This window comes from Neoarthrinium moseri (assembly GCF_022829205.1).
Source record: "Neoarthrinium moseri strain CBS 164.80 chromosome Unknown scaffold1_Wmoseri_CBS_16480, whole genome shotgun sequence".
Lineage (NCBI taxonomy): Eukaryota > Fungi > Ascomycota > Sordariomycetes > Amphisphaeriales > Apiosporaceae > Neoarthrinium > Neoarthrinium moseri.
The window spans coordinates 2011998-2036796 of NW_026055115.1; the positions used below are offsets into that span (position 1 = coordinate 2011998).

Consider the following 24799-nt stretch of genomic DNA (forward strand, 5'->3'; position numbering starts at 1 on the left):
GGCATGTCGAACAGGGCATCTATTTTTAGCCCCCACCGTAGGTGGTACTGCGGTACGGCTCCTGGCGATTAATAAGATGACTTGGTAGGTTGCTGAGTATTGGGAACCTCATACCTGCTTCACCTCCGCATTTCTGCACATTCTTGTTGCTAAAATGATTTGTGTCAAATGTAGAAGCGCAATCCTTGGGGGCACCAAAACATGGGGTTATCACTGCTTGTCGGATTCCGACTGCGCCATCTGCTCACGACTCAGGCAAGACGTTTCTCAAATCGCTGGGCTAGAGGTGTGCTTGGCGGGGAATTCCCTGTATTGGTGGAAACTCGGTCAGTTGGCACACACAAGGGACACCCCGAGGTCCTACAGCATCACCCTGACTCCGGACGCGTCCAAGCATCCTGCGCTCAAAGATGTGCGGAGAAGGACTTTTCATCTACTTGACAGAGGTTCGTGCAAGTCCTACAAGAGAATAGTTGTCACTCAGCCTCGCTAACTCCCGGAAAGACGGCGTAAAGGTGACGTCTGTATTAGATAGCAGAACCAACTCTGCGGGTGCTTTATCTCAGATGAAGTCTTGGTTGAGGCAGTGCAAAGGGGAACACAGTCGATGCGTAAGATCGCAAAAGAAGATCGTGGTGCCAAAACGCCTGATCGATGTCGGGACTGTGTGTACAGACAAGATAGTTGTTGTGGAAACGGACAAGCTGTCTACACCAGTCGACAAGTATATGACTTTAAGTCACTGTTGGGGTGACCCTGAGCTTTCGCCCCCTATCCTCAAACTCACACAGGAGAACGAAGGCCCGTTTACAGACCCTTCGACTGGAATTCGAAGCTCAAGACTGCCCAAGAACTTTCGGCAAGCTATAGGACTTACCCGGAGGCTCGGGGTACGGTATATCTGGATTGATGCTTTGTGCATCGTCCAGGACAATGGTGAATTTCACCAAGAGGGGCAGCTGATGCATCAGGTGTATCGCAACTCTTTCTGCAATCTTGCTGCAGCAGACAGCGGAGACAGTACCGGTGGGCTCTACCGAAGTAGAAATAGTGAAGACTTGATACCTCAAATCTTGGAGACTTCCGAGTCCTCGGTATTTGGAAAACGATCATGGGTCTTTGTCCCCTCGGACATTTGGGACGATCAACTATTGGAACAGTCTCTTTATAGACGTGGATGGGTGTTTCAAGGTTTGTAAATGGCTGTTTTGAGTATAGACAAATGCTGACACTCCCAAGAACGAATGCTGTCCCCTAGAATGATCCATTTTACGGCCAACCAAGTCTTCTGGGATTGTGCAAGTATGTCCGCTTGCGAAGTCTTCCCTGCAGGGCTTCCCGAATCCTTGGATGCTGCCGCTGCCCCAGATCGTCACTGGAGAGAGCGGCTGCAGATAGCCCAGGAAAAGAAGGAACTCACAGGCACCGCAGATGATTCCATCGAACAGTTCTGGAAGAAGGCGGTGCGGGCTTACACCGCGTGCAACTTGACCCGCAACATAGACCGTATGCCTGCCATATGGTCTGTTGCCAAACTAGTACGCGATGAAATGCGTCGGGCTTACGATGGCCAGGAGTATGGGGTCGGCCTCTGGTCATCATACTTGCATGAACAGCTGGCCTGGCGAGTCATGGATCCATCCAAGGCCACGAGGCCCGAGGAACTTACTGTGTATCCTACGTGGTCTTGGGCATCACTTATTGGAGAGATCGAAGTCCAAGACAGAATCTCGGATCCTAATCGGTGCTATGGTATCTCTGGCCATGATGGCCACAAAGTTCGTTACCAGTTGAGTGAGGTATCGGCCGAAGAGTCAAGGGACGTACCTGATGGCGCCAATGCCCTACAACAAGGTCTTGAAACGAATTCCCTCGCTATGAAAGCGAACCTAGTCGAAGTGAGACTGAGGAAGGTGAAGAAGTCATCACATTCCAGAAACATCCCGCCAGGGGCTTCCCATACCAACACATACACATTGCGACCGGTGCACAAGAAGTTTGCGAACATTCACCTGACAGACGACAACTTCGAAGTGTTCCCGGACACGAAACCCTTATCAGCAGATCACAATGCCGCATTTTACCTTATCATCCTGGCTGGAAGTGAGGTTAAAGTTTCCACTTCCGAAAGCATGGGAATCGCCTCTGTGGCACCGACGCACGATTTGTCGAGAAAGAAGAGGAACCATTCGACTAGAGTCACTTACGGAACAGGGCTCGTTCTAGTCAAGGCGTCGTTGATGAAGGACACCGACTGCCATTTCAGACGAATCGCAGCATGCCATTTCCAGGGCATTGGATTATCTGACTTCAAGAAGTTCATACCTCACAATGGTCACGGAACTGATATATGGCTAGTGTAGGCCCGTATTGATTACAAAAGGTTGGATTTGACTTTTGAATGATTAGCATGCTATGCCGCAACTGGATGAGGTCATCGCATAGGCCTCGCGTCGCTTGGGTACTCTTTCAAAGTAAAAGCCTGACGAGATGCTGCCAATACTCTACTGTGTCCCATGAGCTGCAATGCGTGGTAAAGTGGGTATCGACTAGCAGCCGTCTTCACGTGGGTTAACCTGTTATCGAATAGCCTGTAGTCCTGTTCAACAGTTAGGTATTGGGATGACTTTCAACAGCAAGGTTGCTTGGTTAAGCTTTCGCCAAGAAACGTTACAGAACCGACGAAACCTCTCAAATAATAGTGTACCTGGTACTACTGTACGATTTTATTCTGCATACTGGTGCGATAGTAAAGTCAATGACACGCACGCTCACGAGAGCTGTTGCCAATGGCGGAATGTCTTGGCTGCTTTTCCACCAATAGGGATGTTTCCACGCCACGAACTGCAGCCCCAAATCCTTGAAGTTTAGGGTCGCAATGGCGAGCAGGCGGCTGAACGGGTCGAAACAGTCCACTGGCGGGGGAGAAACTGTGAAGTTGGGGAGCGTTCTCCAATGCGGAGATGCACCCCTGCTAGCACCGACAGATGTATATTGTCGCCTGTAAAACCTCATTTCCGGGAAACTCTAAGCCCTGCGTGTCGGCGCCGGGGCATGCTACTTAAGGCTCGGGGTGCAGCCAAGAATCGGGGTTCAGCAGTTCTTGGCCTCTTTGTCAGTTCTAGGATCTCGAGTCGTCAGCCAAAATGCGGTCTCTATTCTTTGCAGGCTTGTTGTCCTGCAGCTCACTGGTTGCTGCAACGGCCATTTCGGGTGGCACGCATAGGCGGGCGGATCACGTATCTCCTCGCCCTCATATTGTCTATTCGCCCAAGTCCCCGTCAACGGCGCCCGCGGAGCCGAAGCCGCGCTGCAAGACCTGCTTTGTGGAGACGCATGGCGATGGTGTTACTGACGACTCAGAATACATTCTCAAGGCGTTCAACGAGTGCAACAATGGAGGTCATGTTGTCTTTCGGGAGGGCGAGACCTATATCATTGGGACAGCGATGGACTGGACATTCTTGAAGTCCATTGACATTGGTGCGCTTATACAAGTTGTTGTCCTACATTGCGAAGCTGACCATTAGTGCTACAGATATCCAAGGAGAAATCTTATTTTCTAATGATACGGCATATTGGCAGGCTAACTCGTTCCCTTTTGTCTTTCAAAATGTCACGTCGTTTTTCAAGCTAGGAGGGGATGATGTCTTTATCTACGGCGGTAAGTCGCCAAACAAACCCGTCTGTGTGTCACTCACTCATTGACATGTTTGAAACAGGTGGCACTCTCAATGGCAACGGGCAGGTGTGGTACGACGCATATGCCGCCGATATCTACACGCTCCGTCCAGTCTTGATTGGCATTGATGGCCTGAAGAACAGCATCATCTCGGATCTGGTCCTGCGATATTCTCCACAGTACTACCACTTCATTGCCAACTCATCCAATGTCGTGTTCAACAACATCGACATCGCCGGAGGAAGCACGAACCCCAAGGTGACAGCCAAGAACACCGACGGCTGGGATACGTATCGGAGTGACGGCATCACTATCCAGAACTCGGTCATTAACAATGGTGATGGTAAGCATGTCCCAAGAGGAATTGAGTGTAGTATATGCAATCTCTGACTATGGCTCTATAGACTGTGTCTCATTCAAACCCAACTCAACGAATGTTCTGGTTCAGTCGCTATTCTGCAACGGGTCTCACGGCGTTAGTGTCGGGTCCCTAGGCCAGTACGTCGGCCACTACGACATTGTAGAGAATGTATATGTTGCCAACATCTCGATGCACAACGCGACCGACGGCGCGCGCATCAAGATCTGGCCTAACACGCCTTCAGCGCTCAGTGGTGACTTGCAAGGAGGCGGCGGCGACGGCCGTGTTAACAACATCACCTACACTGACTGGATCATCGACAACGTCGACTACGCCATTGAAGTCGACCAGTGCTATGGCCAGAAGAACCTCACACTCTGCCTCGAGTATCCCAGTCCGCTGAAGATCACCAACGTTCTCTTCAACAACTTCAAAGGAACGGCGAGCAATAAGTACCAGCCCCAGGTTGCCAACTTCGCTTGCAGCTCCGAAACGGCTTGCTCGAACATCCTCTCGACGAACTTTGATGTCGTCAGCCCCAACAACACGAATGAGGCCTATTGTCTCAACTTTGAGCAGTCAGCTTTGGATGGAGTGACCTGCACTACCGTTTTCAAGGGGTTCAATTGAAGACAGGGAATTTGATCTGCCTGACTCCAGTTAGAATCAAGTAGTAATGTATTAAATGCATACGCTTCCTCATTATCAAAAGCAAAGATTATGTGTCACCTCGCGCGAATCGCCCCTCTATGCTCTGCGACTTCATCATTGCTAAACCAATTAGGTTCGCGCGTGGGAGAAAGGTGAAACCTCTGGTTCTCTCTGATTGGTTCTATAATCTACTCCCACGTTGTTTCGAGTCTAAATGCACGCGGACTAGTGTAGGTTATAGTCGGCGGCGGGCCGAGCCCAATACGCGGCACCTTGTTTACTTAATTCCTAGCCAATGCGTGCCATCAAGATTGCCCCGCGTACTGTTATGCAGCCGGGTCGTCGTGCACAACGCAATTGTAAACTCCCACCTCTCCATATGTGTCGGGAGGCGGCCCCCAACTCCAGCACGTGCAAGGCGTAATAGGAATCAAAGTTACGGCAAGCATGTAGCGCCCCCCAACCAACATTTTGCTCGCAGCCTCGCGTTGGAAACCAGTCTCTGAGACATGATTCCGTGGTTTTCGATGTAGAGACGCCACGATGAGTCTCTGTCGAGCGCTGAGGATGGCCACAGTCGGCCTCTCGGCTTTCGGTAAGTACATAACCAACCCATTACCACCCCTGCCACCGGCCCGAGCTGCCGGCCCGAGCTGCCGGCATCATATATCGGCCTGGTCTCGGGAGAGTGCAGAACGGACGTCCGCGTGAGCATGATCTGACCCATGCGTTCCCTCCCGCAGCACGAGTTGCCTCGGCGGCCTGCGGCACGTCAGAGGCCTCGACTGCTATCACGATCAGACGCGCCGCCGAAGCCACGGCCCTGGGCAGGGCATGTCCGACCGTCTACGGCTCGGTGCAGATTGCCCCGGATGCGAACGAGGACTCGGTGGTGCTTGATGGGGTAGAGACTATCACGCAAGACCTAGTTCTATCTGGCTGCGATGACGGGGGCTGTCCAAACGTCACGCTAGCTCGAATAACGGGCTCAAGCCTGTCCCGTGTGCTGGGCCGGTTCGATATCCAAGGCCTAGGCACTCTCAAAGAAATCGAATTTCCTGGTTTAAATGAGGTCGAGGGCAGTGCCATGGTGCAGAGCCTTGGGGCTCTGGATACGCTTGACCTGGGCGGTCTGCATACCGTTCGTAATCTGACTGTTGCAGACATCCCCCAGCTCTACTACGCCGAGCTTGGCGTCTCAAGCGGCGCGACTGTCGTGGTAGCCGGCAATGGGAATCTTGTGTTGAGACTCAATGCCGCCCAAGCTGCCGACGACGGCACTATACAGAACCTGGATATCTCTGGAATCGGCGAGCTGCGGTGGAGCAATCGCAACCAAGTGGTGGTCGATAGCTTCACACTACGAGACAGCAGACTCGAAGTACTCCCTCTGCTATTCGACAGCTTCGGAGCTCTGAATATTCATGACAATAACAAGCTCACGGCGGTTCTGTTTCCCGCGGACGACCCGGCCCGGACGACGATTGTATCGAGGCTCAAGTCCATCGCCGTGACGGGGAACCCGCAGCTGAGCCTGAACGCCAGCTCCCCCAGCAGGTGGAACGACACAGACATGCTGACCTGGGTCTGGCCCAGCGAGAACATGGACACGGTGCTGTTGGACGTTGCGCTCCATGATGCGTTCTTGTAAGTGCGCTTCCTCCCCTTTGTCCTAGATCGGGTATGTATAGCACTGCCGGGGCCAAAGCTAACAAGGTCTCTTCGCCCGCCAGTCAACCCTTTGTCGACGCCCACGGCTACACCTCGCCGCAAACGGCGAACTCGACCAAGCCGCGCGTGCTGCAGGACTTCGAGATCCGGTCCTCGGTCCCGGATTTCCACTGCGAGCCCATCGACGAGATGCGGCGCCACGGCGTCTTCCCGGGGCGATACAGCTGCAACGGGAACAGCGTTGCCGTGCCCAACGGCGGCGCGGCGGATAGAGCGAGGCTCCGGAACGCGTTGGTGTTGCTACTTTTGTCCGTATGCTTGGTGTTTGGTACGGTAGCTGGACTGCCGTAATGAAGGCTGCGGGTTTGGGGCGTTTTCGGTCCAGGTCTGGTGCAGTGGATTGGTTGGCTGGATGGTGGTTTTGAGGTCGAGATACCCCTAATAAACTACACAAAATTCTCAAATGTGCCGACAAAGCACAATCATCCATGGTGGAGTACGGTAAAGCATGAAATTGATAACAATTTAATCCACTGCAAGCCTGGGGTGATGTTGCCGCCCAGTCGCAGTAACCAAGCGAGTAATGGTTCTGGTCGTTCATTCACACGACAAGCAGGTGGATGGCCTGACACATATACATGTAGCATTGAATCTGCTGGAGAAATTCTGTATATGTATAAAGAACCCAGCTGACCTATGGCACAGATTTTGTTTGGCCATGATCAGTCATCGCTCAGGGCATATACCGCAGCAAGTCCTTCTGAGTCGCTGATCCCGGTGGTGCGTGTCGAGTGCTCTGTATGACACGGCACAAGCCATATAAAGTGAAGAGAGAGGAACAAACTTTCGCATCATGCCGGATATCAAGTGCCCTTTGTCCTTTCCATGCCAAACCAAATACTCGCCAAGCAAGTTTCATGTCCATAAAAAAAAATCATAACACACTGCCATTCCCTTACGCCTGTTGCCCTTCGTGAAACAATGCTTGCCAAATTGCCAATTAGAAGCAGAGATATGCTGCAGAATCGACAGGCTCCCCACGATAGAACCATATTAGATCGATGTCTTCGGGATGAAAACAACTAACCGTTCTCAATGGCACGAGGGTGACCAACAGTCGACGAGAGCTCCTCCTGACCATCCTCCAGCTCACGTCGTGAGGAAGAGAAGGTCGTAAGTTGTAGCTGCTGATCTGATAGCGGTGGCAGCGGGTACGACGACGGTTGAGAACGTTCGCCCGCTCTGGGGACTTCGGTAGAAGTGCCTGATGCATCCGCGTTGTCCTACATTACGGCTTCTCCAAGCATCGATCCCGGCTCCATTCCGCCCATGTTATCGAGAGGAACGTCCATACCGCCACCTCTCGAATCCATGCCGGACATTCTCGAGTCCAGATTCAGCACCCGGTTCTGCTCCATGTCGGCCAATCGCTTCTCGATGCCGTCGATCCGCTGCTCAATGCGCGCGAGCCCCTGTGACACATCGTGTCCAATGCGATCCAGCTTATTCGTCAGACTCCTGATGCTCTGTGCTAGAGGAGTGTTCTCCTGCCCCGGGGGAGCTGCAGGAACCCGGGCTTCGTGGTTGTGCCTGCCATCTTGCACAGCAAACCGCCACTGGTTCTGCAGCGACACCTCGCAGACGGCCTTGGCGCGCCACGGGCAGTCGACCTTGCGCGTGCTGGGGTTTCGCTTCTTGGCGGTGCTGTTGTACTTGACGCCGCCCCTGTCGCACACCAGATCGTATCGTGTGGGCTTGCCGTCGCGATAGTTGCTGGCACGCAGCTTTACCACGCCGTAGCCCTGGTCCTTAGCAACGCGCTGGACGGCGGTGAGCAGGTCCTCGAATGTGCGGTAGATGCCCTCGGGCGGCGGGGCCAGGGTGCCGGGCTCGCCGGGGGGCCCAGGAGGCATGATGCGCGACGGGGTAGGCGTCGGCACCGGGACTGGAGTGTGCTGGACGGCGGCATGGCCGTGGCCATTGACCCCAACACCGACACCAACGCCGACACCAGGGGTGCCGTTCGTCAGTCCCGCATGGCCAGCGACGGCCGCGGACGACTGGAGGGGGGTTTGGAGCGAAATGGTGCCGGTGTTTTGGGGGGACACGGGGGAGAGGAAGGGGCTTATTGGCACGCCAGACTGAGCCTGCACGGGCAGCTCAGACAGGACTGAACTGCTCAGGTGCTAGCTGCGAGAATGGACGGGATGGACGGGATGGACGGGATGGACGGGATGGGTGTGTCGCGACGGACGCGGGGTCGGGTCCGGGGCGTGTCGAGATCGAGGTTTCGAGGGCGAGGCCGTGTCGACCGCGTCGCCAAAAAAGAAAATCCAGGGTCCTCGAGGTGAGGATTGTACGGGCACTACAAGGACAAGGTGCAGACGGCTCCCGGGGCGGCTTGTGTCGTGGGCGCCGTTGAGATTTCAGGATTCTCACTGTGGGCGGGCCTAGGGGGGGATCGAGTCCGTGTGTTTCGTTGCGACGATTTGAGTGAAGAAAGGTCTTCTGGGTGTGAAATCGCACGGCCCGGCACACAGTTTCCTGGTCTGGGGGCCCAGAGGTAAGCAAAGCAACCAGAAGAGCGGGAGCACTCCGTAGTTATTGCCGGTCGGACGCTCTAATGTTCCAGGCTCCGACGTGCTGCGCCGGCCGATTACTCGTCGCGTCTGTTGCCGGTCACCAGTGTATGTGTGTGTGTGTGTGTGTCGGTCATTTAGCTGAAGAACCACCAGCTGCAGACCACCCAGCCCGGCGTTTAGATGGGACTGATTGGTAGGGGGACGACACGGCCCGACCTCGCCAGTTTCTGGCTGCTGTCAATGCCGATGCGAGCACGACTTATAGCGGATTCTGTACTGGGTTTGCAGGGTTTGGGTGTTACTGTGTAGATAGATCATGGATGGCCGTTGCCCCGTTCCAATGGGAAGCTTTGGCTCTCGTTCCCTTAGTGGGCGCCGGCCGATCCCCGCAGTGTGGCATGTATCCCAATTCCTACAGGACCGCCTCCTTGCCTCCCTATCAGATAAGGTCTACAGCTTAGTGTAAGGTGGGCGTCTTTGAACTGCGGAACAAGGCTGAACCTTCGACGATTTTGCTTGCTCGCAGCCCCCAATTCACTGCAACCTTTGTCGTATGTCCTGGTTGCATGATGCTACAAAAACCAAACCACCGCGAGCATCACGATAGCCGATAGACGAGGTCTCTTTTGAAAAGCGCCCTGGGGAAGCGAGCGCTAGATTTGACATCCATGGCTTCAAACGCGCAGGCCGCAAAGGGCAACCAGGAACCCCTCGGAGCGCCAGAGCCGTGGACCGAGGAGCAGCTGGAGGAGGCCCTGGAGAAGCTCAAATTGCTGCATATCAAGGTCGGTCGCTTGTCTGTCACTCGCAGGTACTATCATTTCATGGGCGGCCGCTGATCATGTTGGGCCTGTACAGTCTAGAGAACTCCGCACGACAGTCCCACGCATGCTCGAACCGCTGGGCACAAAACATGCCTCCCGTACGTGCTCACAACTACTATATGCGCAATGCGCTGCCGGGCGGGCCACGCCCACTCGAGAGACGATGCTAAACCTTTGCTACAGGACAGGATGCGCTCACGTCATTCCAAACTTCCATCGCCAGCGCCGCCACCGAACTTCGCGACTTCCGGACCCTATACACGAGCGATGAGAGCAAGAAGGTCTTTGACCAAGCCAAGAAGAGCCGCCAGGCCGAGCCGAAGGGTATTAAGCCGTGGAGGGCACGCGATCATCCTGGATGGCTGGACTCGGAGGAGAAAGGCCCACAGTGAAGCCGGCCGTTTGGATGGATATGGATGTTTGCAAAGCATGGCGTTGGGGGCATTGTTTTTTCTTTCTCGGATCTGGCGTAAAGGCGACATGTCGCTCGCATTACAGCCGTGCCTTGCGAGACTGCGCATGGAATAGTAATGGTGTATTCTGGGCAAGAGGGTCTATACGTCCAAGTCAAAGGTCCAATGCTCTGGGATGAGCTTGGTCGTCGTCACAATCCACAACCGAGCAGGTATAAGACTCATCAATGCAACCAGCATCAAGGATACGGCTATTGCTGTTTAAATAGATGACTCTTATCATCATACTGGAACGGATACAACCCCCTTGACCCTGTCTTCACATGCTACGCTCGCGCTGGACGGGAAGTCTCGGGAGACTTACAGAGAGGCCAGGAAGAGTCCAGGGCAGCCAGCTGAATGGGGCGTTGCTGCCAGCTGACACCGGCCTGGTACACTGACTCCATCTGTGACATGTCCCCAGGCAGGAGATTCTGCGGCACGGCTTGACGAAAAGAGATTGACTACTTCTGGAGAATGCCATCGAGGTTAGAAACTGACTTGCCTTGTGCGTTTGCTAGCTTAGACAAGTAATATCACCAGGTCGTGGGCACATTGACGCACTGTACTCCTGGGGAGGAGGAGACGGTTGGTAACTTACCTGGGTCGCCGGCTTGCTGGTCTTTTGCTGGTACTAGTTGACAAAACTCGCCTAGCCCCAAGCAATCGCCCGCAGCGCCGCCCACTGCCCCACCAAAATTCACCAAAATTTCGAAATCTGCCTTTTGGGCCTTTCGACCCCTCCCCTCCAGCAAGGAAAAGGAAACTGGCAGCGCGACCAGACTTTTGACCGCCACACCAGCGCCGGCATCAACACCACATCACCAAGTCGCACCCGACCTTTGGTGACTCTCCCCTCTGCTGTTCGCCGAGGATACAAAGGACGACCCGCTCTCCCACACCCGCATCGACCGCCGTCGCAGTCGAGCACACAAGACCGTCATCATGTCTCGATTTTTCACTGGTGGCGACAGCTCCAGCGAGAGCAGCTCCGACGAGGAGGAGCTCTACTCCAGCGAGGAGGAGGGCCAGGACCAGGCACAGAAGGATGACTCCGACGAGGACGAGTCGGAAGAGGAGGAGGACGAGTCTGAGTCCGAGTCCAGCGACGAGGAGGGCGGCCGCTCCGGCGCCGCCCGGTTCTTGCGCGGCGAGGACTCGGAGAGCGAGGACAGCGACGAGGACAGGGTCAAGACCGTCAAGAGCGCCAAGGATAAGCGCTTCCAGGAGCTTGAGTCCATCATCAAGGCCATCGAGAACGGCCAGAAGATCAACGACTGGGGTTCCATCTCGAATGGTATGTATCATCACGCCCACGACGCTCCGCCGTCTCCTCCCCATTGCTAACGCCGTCCCCCCCGTAGAATTCGACAAGCTGAACCGCCATGCCTCCAAGGTTGGCGAGAGCGGCAAGCCGCCCAAGATCTACATCCGGGCCCTCGTCGAGCTGGAGGACTTCATGAACGAGACCATCTCCAAGCAGAAGGTCACCCCCAAGAAGATGAACGCCACCAACGCCCGCGGTCTCAACGCCGTCAAGCAGAAGATCAAGAAGGTCACCAAGGACTACCAGACCCAGGTCGACGCCTTCAAGGCCGACGAGGACGAGTTCATGAAGTCGGAGGACGAAGCCCCCGCCCCCAAGGTCCGGAAGCCCAAGGCCACCGACACCTACACAGAGGCGGCGGCCGACGCTGACGAGGAGGGCTTCTCCACCATCGGCAAGGGCGGCAAGACCCTCCAGTTCACCCCCGAGAGCATCTTCAAGCACCTCCGGGGCATCATGGAGTCGAGAGGAAAGAAGAACACAGACCGCCTCGAGCAGATCAAGATCATGGAGAAGCTGTACTCGGTTGCTGTCACCCCTTACCAGCAGATCCGAGTGCTGCTCACTCTTGTCTCGGCACGATTCGACTTGAGCGCTGGAGGCACCGCCACCTCCATGCCTTTGGAGCAGTGGAAGGCCGCCGAGCAGGACATCAGCAACCTGTTTGAGGTTCTCAACAAGAACCAGGACCACATCGTGTTCGAGGGTGCCGAGGAGTGGGAGGATGACGAGAAGCCCCCCACGCTTCAGGACGGCGAGAAGTACATCAAGGTCCCCGGAAGCATCGTCTCGTACATTGAGCGCCTCGACGACGAGCTCACGCGGTCCCTGCAGAGCATCGACCCCCACACCTCCGAGTACATTGAGCGCTTGACCGATGAGGGCTCGTTGTACAACGTCATCTTCCGTGGCCAACTCTACTACGAGCACCTCCGCAAGGACTCGTCCTTGGAGACCCCCCAAGACAGCGTCAACCGTATTGTTATGCGCAGGTTGGAGCACGTCTACTATAAGCCGGCCCAGGTCGTCAAGATCCTCGAGGAGAACGCCTGGAAGACCGCACCGGCTGGCTTCGAGTCTACCATCACCCCGCAGGCCGATGTCGCGGATGCCACCAACCTCCTCAACGTTCTGTGCAACTACCTGTTCATCAACAGCGAGGGCATCATCCGTGCTCGTGCCATGCTGTGCCAGATCTACTTCTTGGCCCTTCACGACGAGTACTACAGGGCCCGCGACATGATGCTCATGTCCCATCTGCAGGAGACTATCAACAGCTTCGATGTCCTGACCCAGATTCTCTACAACAGGACACTTGTCCAGGTCGGCCTCTGTGCCTTCCGCAAGGGTCTCGTCTACGACGCCCAAAACACCCTGCAAGAGATCTGTGGCAGCGGCAGACAAAAGGAGCTGTTGGCTCAGGGTGTCATGATCCAGCGGTTCGCACAGGTCTCGCCCGAGCAAGAGAGACTGGAGAAGCAGAGACAACTGCCCTTCCACATGCACATCAACCTCGAGCTGCTCGAGTGTGTCTACCTCACCTGCAGCATGCTCCTGGAGATCCCCCTGCTCGCACAGACTGGTTCTTCGCCGGATGTCAAGAAGCGAGTCATCAGCAAGACCTACCGCCGCATGCTCGAGTACCACGAGCGCCAGATCTTCACCGGCCCGCCCGAGAACACGAGAGATCATGTCATGCAGGCGTCCCGCGCCCTGGCCGCCGGTGAGTGGAAGAAGTCGATCAACTTTGTGCACAGCATCAAGATCTGGGATCTGATGCCCGACACCGAGGGCATCAAGACCATGCTGTCCAAGCAGATCCAGGAGGAAGGTCTCCGGACGTATCTGTTCACCTACGCTCCCTTCTACGACACCCTGGCCGTCACGACCCTGTCGTCCATGTTCGAACTCGAGGACCGCAAGGTTGCTGCCATTGTCAGCAAGATGATCAGCCACGAGGAGCTCGCCGCCGCCCTCGACCAGGTCACGTCGACTGTCATCTTCCGCAAGGGAGTCGAGCTGTCGCGTCTGCAGAGCTTGGCCCTCACCCTGTCGGACAAGGCCGCCCAGCTTATCGAGACAAACGAGCGGACATTGGAGCAGCGCACCCAAGGAACGGCAAATGCCTTCGACCGCAGGGGCCAGAACCAGCGCGGAGGCGCACGGGGAGGCGGCCAGCGTGGTGGCAGAGGAGGTGCAAGGGGTGGTGGCGGTCAAAGGCAAGCCGGTGGCACGCAGTTCACCGGAGGCGCATTGGGTGCCGCGGTACGGGGTTAGAACAGCTTTCTTGGGTCTCTCGTTCTTGTAAGTAATGCATATGGAGTAGGCTTTGCTTTCCACAAAACATGGATGTACCGGCACCGCATTTCTGCTCGGTCATCTGGGACGGATGGTCATGATTAGAGATAAATTGACACTTCTTTCCGGCTCTGAAAATACCCCCCAGCCTGTACCTTGCGGTCTGGCTCTTCTCGCCTCTTCGGTGTTTGTGCCTGGCCATGTTGTGTTCTGTGCTCCATTTGTCCGCCCAGACAGGCTGATTCACTTAGACTTCGTCCGCCGGGAGAGCTGTGGTCCTTTACGGTGACGTGATTGCATGTCCGCCTCGGCACTGGAACAAGGCAGAGTCTCTCGCCTTGAATGCTTGAAGCTCCTCAGAGTTGTACCGTGATGGAGCAGGATATCGGTGGCCAGTGGCCGCACCCGCCATCGGCTACGGGCCCCTGACTAATAGCCGCGCGCGCTGAAGGAAGAAAAAGTAAAGCGCCCCACCACGCCGCCGGCGTGATCCTTGAGGAACATCGGGTCGACGAACCACGGCCCTTCTTTTTTAGGTCTGATTTGCAATGGCTGACTTATTTGTTTAAACACTGCTGTTCCATCCGATGTGGCCTGCTGCTGCTCCAGCTCTACTGAAAATGGCTTTACAGAGCGCCCTGTATTACTACTGCATCCCCTGAACTGCGATTCCCCTCTTCCCCCTCTGTCTGCTTCAACTCAATATCACATGCCACCCGTCTTGCGCAGCGTCCCCCGCGTCCTAGTTGCGACCTACTGCTGCCCCCCGATCCGACAGCGTACAACTCACATCTCGTATAGCATCCCGAGTATTGTGGTCCCGCCTGCAGGAGCCTTTGATAGGATATCTTCGACGAACGGACTGCCGAGGATAGGCAGATCGATAGCAGCCATGTCGACCTCAGCGGAAGCGATGCCAGCGGGTGAACCCAGCCAGGCAACACCAACTTCTTCTACAGACAAGACCACCACGACCGCCGCTGCCGCCAGCACGGCGCAAGACGAGCCGCAGGCCAAGCTGCCGCCGCTCTCCGCGGCCGACTTCCGGGTGTACAACCACATGGCGGACCACATGGAGGTCTACCACACGCACTTCCGGGCGACGTGGAACCTGCTGTGGAACGCGTGCGCGACGGGCAAGCGGCCGGGGGGCATGTCGCTGCGGGCGTTCGTGGGCGAGGGCCTGCAGTTCGTGCGGCACCTGACGCTGCACCACAACATCGAGGAGGCGCACATCTTCCCCGTGCTGGCGCGGCGCATGCCCGAGTTCAAGGCCGGCAAGGGCAACGGCGCCGCCGAGCTGCTGCGCCAGCACCGCCAGATCCACACGGGGCTCGACGCCCTCCAGGCCTACCTCACCGAGGTGCGCGACCGCGGCCGCGAGCTCGAGCTGCCCGTCCTCAAGGCCGTCCTCGAGCCCTGGGGCGAGGTCCTCTGGGCCCACCTCGACCAGGAGGTCAAGACCCTCGGCGCTGAGAATATGCGCCGCTACTGGACCCTGGCTGAGATGCGGGAGATGCCTATGTAACGGGGAGAGTGGGGGCGTCCCAAGATATGGTTCTGCTGTTTGTTGATGTTTATTTATTTGGAGATCTAGACTCGGTTCGGTTGATTTAGATAGCGCAAATAGTCCCCACCCCCTGGGAATGCCTGGGTGAGAATTCTGGTAGCGAAATACGAATACCTACATTAATACACCAACATCATTGAGATAACATGCTCTGGCGCCCCTGCTCCTAAAGCAACTCTGGCTTCGGGAGATAGAGCTTGCCTCGACTCGCGACGAGGAGCTACGAAGCGTTGGACGCGCTACTGCAGGATACCTCCCAACCTCTGCGCGTGGAAAGCTTGTGCAGCAATAAGCGTGCACATAGAGTTGTGATATCCTCTGGGCTGGGCCGGTCGATCTTTTGACTTTTGGCCTTTCCCCAGGTAACAAGTTGCCAAGCGGCTGGTAACTCTGCCACCCTCCCTCCGTCCCATGTGTCTGAGTGAAGCCGGCCGGGATAGCCTAAAGTCTATCTCTCATGTATGCATCCCACTATTTGCCTCACGTTCTCGATGACATGGATGGCGTTCGGACTGGTTCCGGATGAGGCTTTCCATTTACAGAGTAGCATCTCGCTCACTCCCAGATGTCCAGATGGTTTGACTTTGCAAAGCTTTCCCTCCTCTATCCAAATGCATAATTGCGACTAAGATACTATTATATTTGACCAATATTACCTCTTGTTGAACAATGAAGACGCGGCTCAGACATGGCTTCGACAGGATCTCGCTCCGACTTTGAAGCCCAGAATCGGGCGCCGCTCGTCATCGCGGTCATATGGGCCGCCACGGCGGTCATGACTCTCTTCGTAGTCAGCCGAGTGTATTGTCGGGCCATCAACACGGGACGACGGGTCCGGAAGCTGCAGGCGGACGACTGGTTGATCCTGACTTCAGCTGTGAGGCATCCCGATGTCCGATCTCTCCACTCTGTATACTTATTTGCCCTGCCCCGCAGAGCCTCATCTGGATACATGTCTGCCTGGAGACCAAGGCTTTCAGCTCCGGCGCCGGGAGGCACATCCAGACGCTCACGGACCAACAGATCACGAGCTCGCTGTACTGGTATGCCGTCTCGTCCTGGCCGGGCGTGCTGAGTCTGTGCCTCCCCAAGATCGCCATCGTCGTGCTGCTGTGCCGGCTCCTGAACCCGCGGCCGTGGCATCGCGCGCTCCTGTGGTCGCTGGCCGTCATCTGCACCATCAACTTTGTCCTGGCCGCGCTGTTCGGCATGATCTCGTGCGATCCACCGCGCGCGACGTGGGACGTGTCAATCACGGTAAAGCAATGCTGGGACCCATGGGTGCTGATGGATTTCTTCTTCTACGCTGCGTGTAAGCCCCCCGTATACCTGTTGGAGTCCCCGGGCGACTGCTACTGATATATGGGTAGCTTTCTCCGCATTCCTGGATCTCTACCTCGCTATCTATCCAGCGGTGGTTTTTCGCAAGCTCCACGTTGACACTCGGAAGAAACTGACCCTCAGTTTCTTACTGGGATGCGGCGTTTTGTAAGCCATAAAATCACTTCTCATGTTAGACTCCATACTCACGGTCTCCGCAGTGCCTCAGGGGTCGCCATCTACAAGACAACCCAGATACAAGCCTTTGCGAGTAACGACTTTACCTGTAAGTAAATCAGCATTCAAGTATGTTTGTTCGATGGCCAACGCTGAGTCTTTTGAACAGATGCATGCGGGCCAATGATTATATGGACAGTGTAAGGAACCCTGCGATATAGTTGATGCTCCTGTAGACACTAACATGAGGCCATACATCAGACTCGAAGCATGTACGATCGTGGTAGCGGCCTGTATACCCACGCTGCACCCGCTCTATGACAAAATACACGGGAAGCTCAGGCCCCGCAACCAAAGATTCTCCATAGCTTCCACATTGCCGATATGGAACGGAGGCTTCGGTTTGGGTTCGAAATTTCTCGTTTCAGTGCCCTCCCATAGTGAAGCTTCCCGTCGCTCCCATATGGAACGTCTGGGCTGTTACTTCCGCGACAGGGACCGAGATGGCGAGAGAGACATGGTAGAAATATCGCACGTCACGTCCACAAACACGATGACTGAAGGAGATGCTCCGCGCTGTCCGCCGGTCGTGATACTCAGGACAGATTCCGTCTGGGTAGAGACAGAGCCAGCTTCGAAGACAGTTGAAATGGTGTGAACTAGGTGTAGTCCGCTTCATCTTCAGTAAGAGCAGTAGATCGAATGAAGGGGTATCTAGAATTATCACTTCAAGTTTATACTACCCAAGACCCTAAGCATTTAAAGCTTGGCATCGGCAACCACAACACTTGGTTCATGCTTGGTTACCGAAGCTGGTTGAGCTGACGACTCGGCCTCCGCATTGATCCTCCTCCACATCTTCTTGCGTAGTTCGTGCCCGGCCATAAACCTGTCATACCAGCTTTGATCGAACGGAGGCAGCTGCCGACCCAGCCCATCCTCGCCTGGGCCGGCCATTTGACGCAACCCCTCGAAATACGCTTCAAAATCAGGATAGACCATCGTGAACTTAGGCCCATCGCCCTTCGCTTTGATCCTCTCTATTTCCCACTTCTCTTGTTCTTCTACCGGAGGCAGCTTTGCCCTGCCGGCCAACACCCGCGCCGCTAACACGGCCTGCCATTCGAAGATCTTGAACGTCAGGCCAGCGCCCACGGCCCCGACAAATAGTAAACTGGGGTCCTTTTGATACACGACGTGTTGGTAGAGGTTCGGAACCCGATTGTTCCTTATCTCAACTCCAGGCAGAAATGGAAGGGTCCAGGAGAAGCCCGTCCCAAAAATCAAGTGGTCCACATCTGGAACCGACGTACCATCCTCGAAGTGGACTGTGCGAGTCGAAGCGTCAATCCGTGATATTGTCGGACGCTTGTCGATGCCTGGGTTGTTGAACGCGACATCGCCAAAATACCCATTGAAATTGCGCCCGACTACGACTGAATAGACAGGCAACTGGGCAGTGTTGACCAGGTCAAATGCAATATCAGCGCTCGAAACGGACGCACCGACTGTAATCACACGCTTCTCAGGACGTCAGTAGGCAGAGGCAGACGACAAGTGACTAAGACATAAAGCAACCGGGATCTTACCTTTCCGCGAAATGCGTCTCTTCCTCTGAAATGTTTACTGTGAATCACACTGCCGGGCCTAGCCGCCGCGAACTCTTCCAGGCCTGGAATCCGAGGTATATAGGGGACTGAGTAGTGCCCACTTGCGACAACCACGGCATCAAACCACTCGACCCACCAATAATCCTTCGCCTCGGCCTCCTTCCGCAGCGTGATTTTCCACTCTGCCCCAACCTTCTCTGCCTTCTCCACGGTCGTATTATACGACACAAGGTCCTGGTAGCCCCGGCGCTCAGCTAGGCTCTGCAAATAGTCCCGAATCACCGTCCAATGCCTGAACGGCGTGTCTACCCCGTGCCTGCTTTTGGACCACTCGCTGAGCACAGCCGGGATGGGCTCCTGTGAGAACGACATGGCGACATCGTCAACATTAGTCTCCAGGTAAGGGTACACGGAGGACTCGCTGAACCGCGGCTGCGGCTCCTTGTCCGAATATGCCGGGAGGTTCTCCGGGACGGAGATGGGCGGATCGGCCGTCCGCGCCGCCAGCGCATCGAAGTTCGAGAGCAACGGGGTAGGCTTCGTTCCCTCTGCGATCCTGCAACGACGCCTTGAGCATTCGGGTACCTTCGCAGCCGGACCGGCCGTCGCACGGAGGAAACTACTCACCAGCATCCACCGGGCCCTTCGCGCCGCTCAAAGACCCGGATCACGTCGAATGCCTTCTCCTGCGCTAGCGCATCGATCGTGATCAATCCCGCCGGTCCGGCGCCGATTACAGCCACTCGCTTTTTGGCGGCTCCCATATTGCGCAATAGTCTCTTTTGCTTGAAAATAACTCTTTGCGTCCTTCTTTACGAAATGGTGGTGTAGCAGAACATCCGGGCTGATCGAAGCAACCCGTGAGTAGCCGCCGAGCACATATGCCGATTCAATGCAAGTCTAGCACGGATGTGGGAGCCGAGCCCGCCCAGGAAACCTTTGAAACTTGGCGCCAGGTAATTTCCAAGCTACGACCAGAAGTTATGAGGTTTATAACAAAGAATAGATGAACGGATTAAACTACGGCCTAAATCCTGGATCTAAAATTGGCCGTTCGCTGGCGTCAGCCCTTATCATTCCTCCTAGCTGGGCGGCTCTGTGGCCCCTGGTTCCCTGACTGCTAGTGCGATGGTGTGATATAGCATCAGATCGGCATTGTGGGGAATGCCTTCCGTCCGGCCGCCAGCGCCACCTCCGCTCCTGTATACAACGTCCGGTACGGTCGGTCAACGGACCACGCCGAAGATGATGCTCACGTCAAGCCACCTATGTATATAATTTTCTGACTGTTTTTTTCTTGGTCTCATCTCCCGATTAGCCCGCTGCCCGGGGCCCATTGATTATCTTGCTCGATTGTGTTATGGACAGTAACGTACCCAGGTATTCTATAGAATATGAATTAGCACGCCATTCATCTCGGGACCCTGGCAAGAGAAAGTCGCCGAATTTGATGGCACACAAGCATGAAGAGGACTATTGCCAGTGCGAGGAGCACCCTAATGGGGCCAATCGTGCTCGTCGTAACTATGACCCGATGTCTTGGCACTGGCCATCCGGGTATGAGAAGATCTCGACCACAAATTTTCCACACGGAAACGGAGCTGGGCTGATATCTCGAGGGAAATATGTCACGACTAGTTTCAATCATGGAAGACTCAATAGAAAAGACTTCGCAGTCTGACAAATCTGCGTCTGTGCCATTGAGTGATGAGTCGTTGAAAGTGACTCCTCCCCAAACATGGACTGCAGCTGAAGAGCGTAGAGCAAGGCGCAAGTAAGTTTAGTATCCCACATACGAGGGAGAAAGAATTCTTTAACACTATGGACAGAGTCGACCTTTCGGTGCTGCCGCTCCTGGTCCTTGGCCTGTTGGTTTTCCAGCTCGACCGCATGAACCTAGCCAGCGCCCTAACGGCGGGCTTCGCCGCAGACATCGGCGTGGACCAGGAAACAATAAACCTGGGCAACCAGCTGATGTTCCTCGGGATCGTGGTACTCGAGATCCCCTGCAACATGCTGCTGCAGCGCGTCGGGCCGCGCCGCTGGATCCCGGGCCAGGTCCTTCTATTTGGCACTGTTGCGGCCCTGCAGGTCTTCATCCGCAATCGTGCCGGCTTCCTGGCCTCACGTATTTGCCTGGGCCTGGCCGAAGCCGGCTATATACCCGGGGCCATGTACACGGTGTCCACGTGGTACCGTCGCGGGGAGCTGGCGCGGCGGATCGCCTTCTTATTCTTCGGCATGTTCGGCGGCAATGCACTTAGCCCGTTACTGGCATCGGGAATCCTCAAGCTTGACGGTGCGAGGGGCGTCAGGGGTTGGCAGTGGCTGTTTCTACGTACGTCCCCTACCACATTCAGAGTACCAAAAGTGTAGAGGACTGACTCTAGGCGGGATGTCTAGTGGAAGGATTATTCACCATGATGGTCTCTGTGATGATATACCTCCTCTTGCCAGGGTCACCAGATACGCCGAAACCCCTGGGTAGTGCGGGATTGATCAGGTTCTCTGAGTCGGAGCAGGTTGTTCTGCAGAAGAGACTTGAGAATGACCGGAGTGAGATTGGGCAGAGTGTCAAGTCCACGCGCATCCCTCTGAAACTGGTGTGGAAGACCGTAACCCATTACAAGCGCTGGCCGCACTTCGTCTCGACGTTTTGCATCTTCTCAACCTGGACGCCGCTCATGACTTACACGCCGTCCATAATCATGTAATGTCCCTCCAACCAGTACATCCCACGGATATCAAACTCACGCTATCGGCACAGGTCTTTGGGCTTCGAGAGGATAGCAGCCAACGCCCTTGCAGCGGTCGGGGCATCGCTCGCGCTACCGGTTGTCTTCGCCTTCGCATATCTGAGTGACCGTACAAATAGGCGCGGGCTATGCGTCATCGCCGCCCAGCTGTGCTACTTAGTCACGCTGATCACGATCCGGTCCGTCCACCCACATGTTGGCAAGTGGCCGCGCTGGGTGCTGTGGACAGTCGTCAACGCTTTCTCGGTCGGGTACCATCCTGTACATAATTCGTGGGTACAGCTCAATTGCAAGGAGCCGCGGGAGAGAAGTATAAGCATCTGGTAAGTTTTACCGTTGCAAAGGCGATTCTTATTTGGTTTCCCTAGAAGAACTTGATATCATGAATACTGTACTTCTTGCTCACTACTAGTCTGCAGCATGTGGGTCATGTCCGCTATAACTGGAAATATGGTAGGAACTCAGTATTTTAGGGGCGACGATGTGCCGTTGTAAGTCAAACTCCCACTTGACAGAAAGCATAAACATTGGCTGACAAGGCTGCAGCTATCATAACGGCCTGAGGACAATGATTATCATGGTCTCAGTGGGAATTTTCTTCGCAATACTACAAGTCATGATATATCGTAATCACAATGGCCGGGCGGCTCAAGATGAACGTAAGGCTACAGATGGCGAGGAGCCAATGATCTATACTCCGTGAATAGATCCCAATTCTGCAATCCTGAAGCCATAAGACACTTTCATTTGAAACACCCTCCAAAGATCCGAATTATTAGGAGAGTGGAACACCACTATGAAAAGTGACACGGGCCGCAATTCCCATGGCAATCGTGGCATATACTGTGGGAGACAAGAAAGGAATATAATTTTATGATCCATCAAACCCTAGTTTTGAAAACGGAAGTATGTCTTGTGTGAATATGTACAGGGGAACTTAATCTATACCCATTGGCCACTAACCTTTTAGGGCCACACGCAACATCTATAACCCTCCGACTACAAAGGCCTAAACTAAAGGCATTGCGAGTAGTAGTCATTCTGATACGTGCAGGTCGACCCGCTGACGCACGTCGTCGGACCGGTCCAGCCCTTTCCGCCACACTGTGCCCACCGCGCTGCAGCAGACGACGAAGCCGTCGTCGAGGTAGCCGGGGCTGCCGTGGTCTTCGTTGAAGTCGGAACGACCGAGGTGGCTAGGGTTGTCGAGGGCGTCGCAATCGTTGTGGCCGTGGCCGTGGCCACGCCAGTGGCGGCAGCGGCCAGTACGGACGAGACGGCTGTCCACGCGGGCTTCTTGCTGAAGTTCTCGTCGTACAGGAGGGCGGCCCCCTGACCAGGGAAGGTGCTGGGGATCCAGGAGTACTTGTCGGTGAAGTCCCAGATAGTGATGCCGATGCACTCGGCAACGGCCAGACAGGCCTTTGTGACGGTGCTGTAGTCGGTGGCCTGCTGCTGCAGCCCAGAGGCCGAGGCCGGCAGGCTGCTGAAGCGGATATCGAGCTCGGTGTACGAGACCTCGCTGACGCCAGCGTCGATATACGACTGCAGCACATTGGTCAGGTCGCTCTGGCTGGCGACGCTGCCCACGATGAAGTGGGCCTGCAGGCCGACACCGTCGATCCGGGCCCCGGCTTTCTGAATAATGTCGACAACCTCGAGGGCCCGGGTGTGCTTGGCGCCCGAGTACTCGATGTTGTAGTCGTTGTAATACAGTTTGGCAGCGGGGTCGGCTGCGGCCGCGGCCTTGAATGCAATCGGGATGAAGTCGGTGCCTAGGACGTTGTAGAAGACCGAAGTTCGGTATACGCCGCTATCGTCAATGGCCTCATTCACGACGTCCCATGAGTAGCATTGACCCTTGTAGTGGCCAACCTCGTTGGCGATGTGGGTTTGGATAATCGAGGTCAACTGGTCCTTGGTCCAGGAGCCAGAGCTTACTGGTATGTTTCTTAGTTTTACGGTCGAGGGGCAACACAGCACGGGAGTCTTGGGATATACGCACCCCATGAGGGCAACTGAGAGTGCCACACCAAGGTATGGCATCTGACGAGCTGGCCATTCGCCTTTGCGAGGTTTACGATCTGGTCGCCGGCGGTGTAAGAGAAGCTACCCTGGCTCGGCTCGGTGAACTGCCACTTCTGCCCATTCCCCGGCGTGATCTGGCCAAACTCTTTGGTGTCATTCAGAATGGCCAGGTAAGCCGCGTCCGAGAGCTCTCCGTTGTCGGTAGCCGAGCCGAAGAACTTCTTTCCGGCACCCACTGCGAGCTGGTGGAGGTTGGCCGACACACCTGGGATAGCCAGGACGGCGGCGGCAGCGGCGGAGAAACGCATTGTATAGGTAACAAAGGGGGCGCTATACAAAGGGGCAATCTTTCAGACTTTCCGAGCCGTACCTTTGAGGGACAGGAGGTCGGAGTGAAGTCATCGCGGACGGCCCCCCCTTTTATGCGAACTCCGTGGGCCATGCTCCCCCGAGGCCATCGCAGTCTAGCTTTGATCTGTCCATGATCACACATGGCTGCCGGCATCCCTACCGCAAATCCGATCAAGCTTAGGCCCACTAAAGATCAGACGACAAGGTTAGATGACGCCGTTTTGGGAAGCCGCCATCCCAAGAAACCTGGTATCCCCATTGCAAAAGGCCGCGGTGGCTCGTACCTATGTGAGCGTAAGAGTCAATCATGAGCTTTCTCCTGGTGGGGCGACGCGGCCCCTGGGGGCGCGCCTCGTCATTTTGTTCCTCGTCGATGCGGGGATGGGACCACGGTTGCGCTGAAACGGAACCGGGAAACCAGGTACCATGGGAGTCGTGCAGCTGCAGCGGACATGAGGGTTCGCAATAGGAGCCGCCGGCCGCAACCAAGCTCTTGGATTCCTCTGGGTTGGTAGTCACAACTTGGCAAGGGTGCGATTTTGGCTATTTAGCCTGAGTGCGAAGCGAGATTTCCACCAACCGACGTGGAGGCCTTCTGCAAGCGGGCTTGGGAGATGCGGCAGACGATCTTCCGGCGCTACCGTCTCGGCCGTCGGCGCGGGTTCCTAAACCTGGTTGCGGCCGGAATGGAAGGGAACCCGCTCCAGCTCTACCTGATAGCTGTGTATTAAACTTTACATGTACTTAAACAAACACATCACAAGCACGGAAAGATTATAGCTATTGCTTCTTCTCTGCTTACGCGGCCCACGTTAGTGGATGGGCTAGCTGCTCAGCAAGGTCTATACTGGCCCATGCCAGATGTCCTGGCTCTTCTCAGCCAAGCAACCGCAGAGCAAACTGCATCGTACAAGACCCGTCTTCCGCGTTTCCGGGCTTTTCAAATACACAGGGGTAATTGGGTTCAAGCTAGGACATAGCAAAGGGTATTATTGTCTAGCAACTGCCTTCTAGTACGTGTTCTCGGTATTGATACTCCCATGTCTTCGACCCAGAACCAAACACCGGCGTAAGGAATCCTCGTCATCAACCGAAGCTCAAGAGGTCATTCAGCCTCACGCTTGGGTTGGTACCCCTGA

The 24799-nt window shown here is 55.5% G+C and overlaps 11 protein-coding genes across 11 annotated transcripts; 8 read left to right on the top strand and 3 right to left on the bottom strand.

The window, feature by feature from the left end:
- Nucleotides 1–154: 154 nt before the first annotated feature.
- Nucleotides 155–2363, top strand: JN550_000631 (uncharacterized protein; the record flags this gene model as incomplete). The annotated part of the gene is made up of 3 exons (XM_049318043.1): nucleotides 155–446; nucleotides 505–1191; nucleotides 1240–2363. 3 exons carry the CDS (start codon nucleotides 155–157, stop codon nucleotides 2361–2363), a joined length of 2103 nt encoding a protein of 700 aa, XP_049177920.1.
- A 783-nt stretch (nucleotides 2364–3146) lies between these two features.
- On the top strand, nucleotides 3147–4673 carry JN550_000632 (uncharacterized protein; the record flags this gene model as incomplete). Its single annotated transcript, XM_049318054.1, has 4 exons — nucleotides 3147–3483; nucleotides 3539–3664; nucleotides 3723–4025; nucleotides 4087–4673. The coding sequence occupies 4 exons, from the start codon at nucleotides 3147–3149 to the stop codon at nucleotides 4671–4673; spliced, it is 1353 nt and encodes a 450-aa protein (XP_049177921.1).
- A 564-nt stretch (nucleotides 4674–5237) lies between these two features.
- JN550_000633 (uncharacterized protein) lies at nucleotides 5238–6716 on the top strand (the record flags this gene model as incomplete). Its single annotated transcript, XM_049318065.1, has 3 exons — nucleotides 5238–5289; nucleotides 5438–6341; nucleotides 6428–6716. 3 exons carry the CDS (start codon nucleotides 5238–5240, stop codon nucleotides 6714–6716), a joined length of 1245 nt encoding a protein of 414 aa, XP_049177922.1.
- A 731-nt stretch (nucleotides 6717–7447) lies between these two features.
- JN550_000634 (uncharacterized protein) lies at nucleotides 7448–8278 on the bottom strand (the record flags this gene model as incomplete). Its single annotated transcript, XM_049318076.1, has 2 exons — nucleotides 7448–7607; nucleotides 7653–8278. The coding sequence occupies 2 exons, from the start codon at nucleotides 8276–8278 to the stop codon at nucleotides 7448–7450; spliced, it is 786 nt and encodes a 261-aa protein (XP_049177923.1).
- A 1337-nt stretch (nucleotides 8279–9615) lies between these two features.
- Nucleotides 9616–10163, top strand: JN550_000635 (uncharacterized protein; the record flags this gene model as incomplete). Its single annotated transcript, XM_049318087.1, has 3 exons — nucleotides 9616–9732; nucleotides 9806–9869; nucleotides 9955–10163. The coding sequence occupies 3 exons, from the start codon at nucleotides 9616–9618 to the stop codon at nucleotides 10161–10163; spliced, it is 390 nt and encodes a 129-aa protein (XP_049177924.1).
- A 1005-nt stretch (nucleotides 10164–11168) lies between these two features.
- On the top strand, nucleotides 11169–13827 carry JN550_000636 (uncharacterized protein; the record flags this gene model as incomplete). Its single annotated transcript, XM_049318099.1, has 2 exons — nucleotides 11169–11520; nucleotides 11588–13827. The coding sequence occupies 2 exons, from the start codon at nucleotides 11169–11171 to the stop codon at nucleotides 13825–13827; spliced, it is 2592 nt and encodes an 863-aa protein (XP_049177925.1).
- Nucleotides 13828–14740: 913 nt separating this feature from the next.
- JN550_000637 (uncharacterized protein) lies at nucleotides 14741–15376 on the top strand (the record flags this gene model as incomplete). Its single annotated transcript, XM_049318110.1, has 1 exon — nucleotides 14741–15376. One exon carries the CDS (start codon nucleotides 14741–14743, stop codon nucleotides 15374–15376), a length of 636 nt encoding a protein of 211 aa, XP_049177926.1.
- A 730-nt stretch (nucleotides 15377–16106) lies between these two features.
- On the top strand, nucleotides 16107–17573 carry JN550_000638 (uncharacterized protein; the record flags this gene model as incomplete). Its single annotated transcript, XM_049318121.1, has 6 exons — nucleotides 16107–16295; nucleotides 16355–16730; nucleotides 16789–16906; nucleotides 16960–17024; nucleotides 17085–17115; nucleotides 17177–17573. 6 exons carry the CDS (start codon nucleotides 16107–16109, stop codon nucleotides 17571–17573), a joined length of 1176 nt encoding a protein of 391 aa, XP_049177927.1.
- Nucleotides 17574–17674: 101 nt separating this feature from the next.
- JN550_000639 (uncharacterized protein) lies at nucleotides 17675–19289 on the bottom strand (the record flags this gene model as incomplete). The annotated part of the gene is made up of 3 exons (XM_049318132.1): nucleotides 17675–18436; nucleotides 18505–19081; nucleotides 19153–19289. 3 exons carry the CDS (start codon nucleotides 19287–19289, stop codon nucleotides 17675–17677), a joined length of 1476 nt encoding a protein of 491 aa, XP_049177928.1.
- An 882-nt stretch (nucleotides 19290–20171) lies between these two features.
- JN550_000640 (uncharacterized protein) lies at nucleotides 20172–21984 on the top strand (the record flags this gene model as incomplete). Its single annotated transcript, XM_049318142.1, has 6 exons — nucleotides 20172–20299; nucleotides 20355–20863; nucleotides 20929–21235; nucleotides 21293–21604; nucleotides 21701–21772; nucleotides 21828–21984. The coding sequence occupies 6 exons, from the start codon at nucleotides 20172–20174 to the stop codon at nucleotides 21982–21984; spliced, it is 1485 nt and encodes a 494-aa protein (XP_049177929.1).
- A 311-nt stretch (nucleotides 21985–22295) lies between these two features.
- JN550_000641 (uncharacterized protein) lies at nucleotides 22296–23617 on the bottom strand (the record flags this gene model as incomplete). The annotated part of the gene is made up of 2 exons (XM_049318153.1): nucleotides 22296–23221; nucleotides 23287–23617. 2 exons carry the CDS (start codon nucleotides 23615–23617, stop codon nucleotides 22296–22298), a joined length of 1257 nt encoding a protein of 418 aa, XP_049177930.1.
- Between the last annotated feature and the right edge of the window lie 1182 nt (nucleotides 23618–24799).